Source organism: Cariama cristata, unplaced genomic scaffold (genome assembly GCF_000690535.1).
Source record: "Cariama cristata isolate BGI_N322 unplaced genomic scaffold, ASM69053v1 Scaffold46072, whole genome shotgun sequence".
Lineage (NCBI taxonomy): Eukaryota > Metazoa > Chordata > Aves > Cariamiformes > Cariamidae > Cariama > Cariama cristata.
Window position 1 is genome coordinate 597 of NW_009605232.1, and position 8,702 is coordinate 9,298.

General features: G+C 38.7%; 1 protein-coding gene across 1 annotated transcript; it reads left to right on the plus strand.

Moving 5' to 3' along the window:
* Positions 1-1,349: 1,349 nt before the first annotated feature.
* On the plus strand, positions 1,350-8,462 carry LOC104158259 (golgin subfamily A member 3-like; the record flags this gene model as incomplete). Its single annotated transcript, XM_009695863.1, has 5 exons — positions 1,350-1,482; positions 4,892-5,050; positions 6,065-6,177; positions 6,674-7,365; positions 8,351-8,462. Coding segments are annotated over exons 1-5 (1,209 nt in total), but the record flags the coding sequence as incomplete, so codon positions are not given.
* Positions 8,463-8,702: the final 240 nt, after the last annotated feature.

An 8,702-nucleotide genomic window follows, 5' to 3' on the forward strand; every position in this document is an offset into this window, starting at 1 on the left:
TGCTCCAGGTTCCTCGCTGCTTCACAGCTCACCTACATAATCGTCTAGTCCTGTGTCTCCTGAGCTGTTTGCAGCTTCGGTAACATTTTGGAGATTACTGGCGGTGTTACTGGGTGACAGGGCAGTTTGGTACAGTGGCAGTTACACAAGTACTCTCTGGAGATATGAAAGGAATGTTGCTCAAAATGTTTGTGTTTATGTAAAAATGCAAAATATTGACATTGACAATATTGACAAAACTTGACATTCTCCACAGGACCCTCCTTTTTTTTTTTTAACTGGGAGTTTCTTGTGTTTCTTTAGTAAATAGGAACCATAACACTTTGTAATCTGACTTCAGCTGTCAGTTACTATTGGAACAAAATTTAAATACTTGAAGTGACTGTGTACAATAGCTTCTGTCAGGTTGTATTAGTTGGCTGGGCCTTTACCCAAAGGTAAGACCTGTGTGCCTGGAGAATCACTTGCAAATTCTGTAAGCTGTGTTTGGAAATCTTCCTCTTGACTCACTATAGGAGAAGGCAGCATTGAACTGCAGCCCAGGCCACGTTCTGACTGCCAGCGCATGCTGTAATTAGTAGTTCAGGCTCTGTACAGTGGTACATACTTGTTGCTCTGCAGACAAATGAATAGTAATGATGTAATTTAATTAAAAAAATTAAATCTGAATTCTATACTGCATTCTAACTAAAGTTATTGAAACTTAAATGGGAGTAGGTCCTTGAAATATATGGTATGAATGTCCAGACAGTAATTTACAGAGCAAAATGCTACTCTGAATACTGTCTGGCTTATTAAAGCAGAGGCCAAAGAGGCATTTCCATTAAAAGGGACAGTGATCTTAAGTCAGTTGTCTCACTGAATATTATCTTGTTGCATCATTACACTGGTGTATCAGTGCTACTAAAAAAAAAAAAAGTGATAATAAAAAAGCTGTTAAACAGATCACTTATTCAGAAAAGCTGGATAATTGATTGTACTTCATTGTCTCTGTTATTACCCCATGTCCTGGTTCCGTGTGTTGAGTTGGGCTGGTGGGTAATCTGTGAGCACTACTTTCTTTTTAACTCATATTTTCAGAGCTCTAAGAAATATTTGTAAATTTACAACATTTTGTTTCTAGAGGATGCAGCTCCTTGGTGATTACAACTTTGACTGAGAGCTATTTTCATGATCTCCTGGAATTGTCGGCTGCCTGCTGCATACCAACAGCTGTAAAGCTCAGAACTGTGCTCCTGCATAACATCTTGATGCTGTTGTTGCTGATGGAGAGAAACAGGACTTGGTAGTTCACTTGGCGGCAAATTATTCAGAAGAAAAACTTTCCAGGGGTCTGGATCTTTTTTACCATGGACTCCTCATCTGTCCAGCAGGACATTGACTTGGAGAACAGAAGCAGTAATGGAGCCCCTAGCAGCTCTGAAAAACTTTTGGATTGTAAAACCAAGTCAGATTTACCAGTTACAACAGATGAAATTAACAGTAAGTTACTTCATATGCACCAAATAATTTCCTAGTCTTACCCAGGCTTCTCTACAACTATCTCTTTTGTTGTTCCAGTGATGCTGAAGGACCTTTTTCCTTGAGGTTGGGAATTTCTTGTATAGCAGTTTTAAGCAAGTTTGGTGAAGGCTATAGCTCTGTGTATGGGAAAACCGTCTTTTGTTTTAAAACTTACTCTTGCAAAACAAAACCAACTATTAAGTACTATTGGCTGTCAGTTGAATGTGTGTTGTTCAGGGTGTTACTCTATCTTCTGATAGTGTTTCCAAGAGTGTATGCCTGAAATTCTCTAGAACTAACAGTTCTGAAATGATATGGAGTAAGCTCATGACTGGAGCACTTTATTCTGGCCAAAGAAGTTTTCCTAATAAATTAAATGTCATTAGGCCAAAACCAAAATGTACTTTAAAAGTCTCTCTAAACTTCCATTTATGGAAGAGAGATGCTGGCATGTACCCCCCAAAGTATCTCAAATTAACTTTTATATGTAGACAAGCTGTATAATAAAATAATCATGCAGCTGTTCACAACAAACAAGACCACTCATCTGAGTAGATTATGGAATCAAACTTAGGTTGGAAGGGACCTCCATGGGTCATCTAGTCCAACCTCATGCACAGAGCAGACCTAATTTTGAAGCTAGATCAGGTTGCTCAGGGCCTTGTCCTGTTGAATTCTGAAAATCTTCAGAGGAGGAGGTTCAACAGCCTCTCTACCCATTCCAGTATTTAACTGCTTTCGTTGTGAAAGTCTTTTCCTTGTATTGAATTGAAATCTCTGTGATTCCATTAAAGGTATCTGGGGATATGTTGGTGTATAAGGATATGGTGGTAGATAGGTGGAGAGGGTGTGTATGTTGCGGCTGCATAGATATACAAAAGTACAGAGGTTCCTTTATGTAAAAGCATGTGATCATGTGATGAAGTTGTTAGCCTTCCACCCGCCTCTTGTACCGCAGATTTGTCATCTTGTCACAGGCAAGAAAGTGGAGGCCTGAGACTTTATCTGCATTTCTTACGCTGCCCATTATCAGACTGGCAGAGTGTAGTTATATGATGATTCATTCATCTTTTAGGAAGTTGGAGGTCACACGTTCCTGTCTTCTCCTGTGTTGGACGTCATCCAAACAATTGAATTGTGGCTTACAAATAGCAGTGTGTCTTTCTACTGTTTTCAATCTGATTGCATCTCATCCCACACTGTTCTAAAGAGACCGCAGTTGTATTGACACTACTGGAATTAAATTACTTTAGTTCAAGTCGGCGTTTGGATTCTGAGGGTCTCATGGCCTCAGGAAGTTGCCAGGATACCATTCCTTCAGAATTTTGCTCCAGCATCTCTTTTGTATATGTATACCACTCACAGCTGTGACGATAAAAATGTAAATGAAGTATAAACTTGACACAGTAATAGCTGCAGTTTCTGAAAGATGGGCAGAAACAGTATTTCTGAATGTGCGAGGTATCTTCTTAGTTTTGGCTTCTTGTGGCTAGTCTTAGCACTGACATCTATTTTAAATTTGGTTCTGACAACCTTTTAGTTTTAAAATGCCTTAAGCTCTGACTTTGGTTAGCCGTTAAAAAGGCAGTCTGTCTTGCTTTGCATCCTTGTTGCACCCATCCCTTCCATCGTGCCTGCAAGTGTGTTTGTGACCACATGGTGAACTAAATCAGAGAACTGATTCAGGCTAAAATAGCCTGAAAATGTTCTCTGCATGACAAATCAGATACTCAAAAATATGTTAATTCAAATCTTAGAGAGCCGATGGGTTTTGGCAACCAAAGGCTGAAAACTTCTTATTTTTACCCGCGTTCAGTTTCCTCTGAGCTGGTTCACTGTACAAACATCTGTGCTGGCTTAAGGGAGGATGCACCACAGAGGTGGGAACAAATGGTTAGGGGTGGGAAGTTTATCTTTTCCTCTTTAAATTACTCTGAAGTGAAATTTGACTGCACTTAAAAGGAAACCTTTTGCTTTCTTCAATTACAAAAGGGGAAACAATTAAAAAGTCCTGCTTTCCTACCTGTAACTTTCCCATATGGCTTATTTAATTTGATGGTGCACTTTAATGTTCTCCATGTACATGAATGATAATAGCTTTATTTTTAAATTGTTTTGCTTTAGTGATTCATTATATGAGGGGGGGGGGAGAAGTTTAATAGCAATATGTTAGTGAGCTGGTCTAAATCAATAATTAAAGTTTTATTGAATCACTGTAATCAACTTCCTGGCTACAGATTGTTTCTGCATATGAATGTTAGAAACAGATATTTTTGGGAGGATCTATTTGTCAGTTCTGGTTTGTTTGGGTTTTTTTCTTTCCCCTCACATCTTCTTTGAGCAGACTTGAAAAAAAACAAACTGCTTGTTCAAGTCTGTAGCTCTGAGAGGAGGGAAAAGTAGAAAGAGGAAACTTGATTTTTCCACTTGCAATTTGTATTTTGTATTCATAAATGTCAAATATTTTCAAACATCTTTATGAAAAAATAATGAAATCTTCCTTATGTATTCCAATGAGTTCCAGTTACTCCAGTGACACATGGTGTGGGAATGAACAGAAAGACAGTGGCTATTTCAGTACCCTGCTCATTTCAGACCTATAATAATGCCTTTAAAGTTAGTACACAGTTTTGTTGCAACAGCAGTTTCATAAATATAAGTAGTCCCCAGCTGAATGAAGTAGAAATGTGTGAGAAATCCAAAATACAAAGCTGTGAAGTCTTGAACTGGTTTTGAAGATGCATGTTTCCTGATGGAAAAGAAAAATCAAATATTAGTAAGTGGGGATAAAATTGGTATTAAAGTGATTCTTGAATTGCCTTTTAATTGTTAGATTTATTATTTTGATACGTGAGCTTTGCTACTGTACTTTTGATGATGACATCCTATTTGAAAAAAATTTAAACTTTGTTTAAAATGGAGAAACTCTGCTTGGCCCAGGCTGGAAGTCAGGATGGTGGATGCTTGCTCCCCAGTGCCCAGCAGCATACTAAATAGCTGAATCATTCAGCACAGGCCTGCAGTTGACGAGTCTTATTTGTAGTAGATTCCCACTCAGTGTGACACAGATCACGTTACTTACACTGTGTTTCATGCTTCTAAACCTAACAAGACTTAAAAACCCCACATGAAGTTTTTAAGATACTTTATGATCACTTTTGAGCTCCTGCTTGAAGGCAACATAGTAAAGCAAATGAAAGGTACTTGTTCTGGTCTTTTAAATGAAGAATCAAAAGTCCTTTATAAAATTCCTCCTGCCAGTTGCTGTCATTAGCAATTTCCCTATTGTTACAGTCTAAAGGCAATAGTGGTAGCATTGTATTTGGATGGAGGTGTGAAGGAAAATGGGGTGGCTTAAAGTGTAGCTCAGTGAAACTTTCTTTTCCAGATACCGGTATTAACATCAACAAAGTGCCAAATGAAGAGGGAAGTTTGGAGACAAACAGCAAAATGGACGCCTGCCAGAATGGGCCAGAGTCGCTCTTCCCTGACTCCCCTGTATCTTTTGACCCCACCAGCAGTGCACAGGGTCAAGAGTCCTCCCCAGGTGTGACTGGTTTCCATGACAGCCTAAGGAAGTCTCAGGGAACTAGCGCTGAGGGCATAGTTCTTAGAAAAGAAGCTTTGCAGTCTCTCAAACTAAGTCTTCCCATGCAAGAAACTGAATTGTGTAAGCATCTGTTTACGGTGGTGCCCCTGCTTTCTCTTGCTGCATAAAGCTTTTTACTCTGAGCCTGGCTCTAGAATCCTGTAGCATCATTTAAGCTTGGACTAAACTTCATTTTTGCAGTAAGCTTTTACTTTGAACTACAGTTCATTTTCTTTCAGTAAACCACCTTCTGCTGCAGCTAAGGCATGTGCCTTACCATTTAAAAATTGTTCTTATGCTGGAGGGGAATTTATGCTTTCTGGGGCTGAAGCTATTCTAATCTCCTTGATTATTAGTAACAGGTGACATTAAAAAAAACACCCAACAGAACAGTAGAACCAGGTGATTTTAAGCTAAGTAATAAAGGGGGGAAAAGAAGAGCAATAAAAGGGAGAGAAGGGGGAACCCTTTATATTAAGGTGTCTAATGCTGCAGGAGTTTTCTGAAATAATGTTTTTAAAAAGCCTTATTATGGGAAAGATTTAATATGAGTTCACAAAAAGAAAGAAAATATATCTAGGGCACATCTTTCTCTGACCTGTAGGGAATGAGTGGGCTGCTTAGGTCTTGCTTAGTTTTATAGTTTTAGTACTGTCAGAAGTGCAGGACAGGTGAGATTAAGTGACAGCAATAGTTTTGTTCTTGCTGTATAATTTCTCGTCATATATATATATACATGGAGGAACTACAGCATTTGCAAACTGAGCAACGGAAATACATAGGCTTTGTCAATGCTTACACAAGGATATATTAGAAGAGGCTATTCTGAGGTGCATGCCAATGGGCTTTCCTTGCGTTCCTTGCTTAAGCATGAAGCATATTGCTGATGGTAGAAGGGGCTTTTTCCTTTTGCATCAGATTTGCCTGTGTTGGAGTTTTCTGTTTGACTATAAAGATACTTTTCACTTATAGGCTCAGTAGAGTCTTCACTCCCATTGGAGAAAGAAGAACAAATAAGACTTCAAGCAAGAAGACGGCTAGAAGAACAGCTCAAACAGTACAGAGTGAAGAGACATCAAGAAAGAGTGAGTACCACACAACAGATCTTCCAGATTCAGTGTGTTGTTGAGAAGCTTGAAAACATTATCCTTTTCTGTGATCTAAATTACTTTTTTCTCTGTTTTAAGTGTTCAGTAGTTTTATCAAATGTGAGAAACCATTTTTTTCTTCTGGATATGCAAAATTTGGTTCTCTGTTACTTCATCAGTAACATACCATTTTGTCCTACTTAAAATAGGGGGAAAAATCCAAACCCAAAACTTAAGTGACCTGAATGTTCAATTTTTCCTCTATTTTTCAGTTAGCTTTTGGAGTCTACCTTGATAATTTTCAACATGCATATACTGAGCCTTGATAGGGTTAATTGCTGATGTAATTTACCTTGTTTATGAAATGATGCATATATTTAAATATTAATCTAAAAGTGTAGAGCTTTACGTGTTAAGTTCTACAGCAAAATAAGACTTTGATAGTTCAAATGTAACATTCTGGAATTTATTGTTGACTCTTTGCTTCTTTTAGTCGAATCAGTCTGCATCCAAAAACCGGCCCTCCAGCACTCTAGATCCTGAGCTGATGTTAAATCCAGAAATCTTGCCAAGAGCTAGCACTGTAGCAATGACAAAAGAATACTCCTTTTTGCGGACCACTGTCCCCAGGGGGCCAAAACTGGGTAGCTTGGGACTTCCGGCATCCTCAAAAGAGAGAAGAAGTTCAAAATCTAAGCCGAGTAAGATCCGGTCCTTGGCTGACTACAGAACTGAAGATTCAGACTCTAGAAATGCTACTGGGAATTTTGTGTCTGCTGATTTATCTGGTGGGACTCTGAAGCAAAGCAGAAGTGGTCCAACATCAGTTGTTTCTGAGATTAGTCTACTCTCTGACACGGATGATCGAATAGAGAATTCCTCCTTGGCAGGAGACAGCATTTCAGAGATTGATGGGAGTGAAGTGGGAATGAGGCTGGATGGAAATGACAGTGACAGCTCTACCTACAGCAGCGTATCAGGAAAAGGGCTGTATAACAGTTTACAGAATGCAGAAGGCAAACAGGCTCTTCCATATACAATAAATGGTCAGAACATACATCCTGATGCAATGGGGCAGTTTCCTTCAATCAGTGAGGTGCTACAGGCTGCGGCAGTGGAACACCAAGCACAAGAGCAAGACGTTAATGGGGAAGTACGGAGTAGGAGAGACAGTATTTCTAGCAGGTAAGAAAGATCACCATACAGTCAGGCTATTATTAGGCATTATACTTTCTTAGAATAGGCAGCCTATTACTCTTGCCTTCTACTAACTTTGGATCCAGGTTTAACTTACATTCATTGTGATCAAATCTATTGTCAACTTACAGATTCTAAAAGAAACTGAAAGGTCACTTCACTAGAGTAGCTATTTACTATGTCTTTATAGAAAGGTATTTTTGCCACTGACAGTGTGTTTTAAACATACTGCTCGCAGTTGCTTTATCTGTATTTACTTGAGAAGCAGGCGTTCATTCATTGGATCACTGATGTGGCATTGGTCTTTAAAGTCTGAAAGTGTAGACTTAACTAATTCAGTGATACTTATTACTGTCCTTTTCCTGATCTGTGCATGTACCTTTCAGTTTTGAAATGCCAAGAGTCTTGTCCTAGATACTCTTATCCTCTTCAGCCCTTTAGAATGAGATTTGCTTAGTCTCAAAAGCTTATGTGTATATGCTAGGTATTAAACTGTGATTCAGCAAGAAAGTGGATGACTGGTGAAGTCCTTAACAATGCAGTTGTGGTTTTTTGTCAGTTGTCTACAGATGCATGTTTTATACATGCTAATTTTTAAATTACCTTTTTTTTTCTCCCTTCATTGGAATAAAGCGTAATGCCCCAAGATATGCAGATACAGAATATAATGAAGTCAACCATTGCACTTCCATAAAATAACAAATATATGGGTGCCACAGTAGATTCTAGTTGCTGCAGATATAGGAAACTAATGTATAAAACCTTAGCGTGAATATAATTTCTTTATCTCTTTGGATGGTAATGAAGCTTGTTTCACTGTGTTCTGAATCCATCATAAAGCCGGAAAAAATGTCCTAAATGCTTGGTCACATGTGGAGTCTGAGTACCTCTTAATTTCACCTTCACTTTTCTTCAACTAGATGAGTGTTGTGTTCTAACCCTTTAACTGTGTAATTGCTGTCTCTGTCTCCAGTGTTTCTATGGAAAGCTCTATCGCAGGAACTCATGATGAAGTGTTGCAGGTTCTGAAGGAGAAGATGAGACTTGAAGGGCAACTAGAAGCACTCTCACTAGAAGCTAATCAGGTAGAAAATGAATTTTAGTTTCTGTATTTAGCAAATTATATTAATATGTTAATTGATTTTCAAGAACCTCCTACTCATTATTTGTGGGAATTGTGTTTTATAAAAAAATCGTTGAATAAGGTACTTACCAAGGATGCCATGGTGGGTTGACCCTGGCTGGATGCCAGGTGCTGACCAAAGCCGCTCTATCACTCCCCTTCTCAGCTGCACTGGGGAGAGAAAATGTAATGAAAGGCTCAA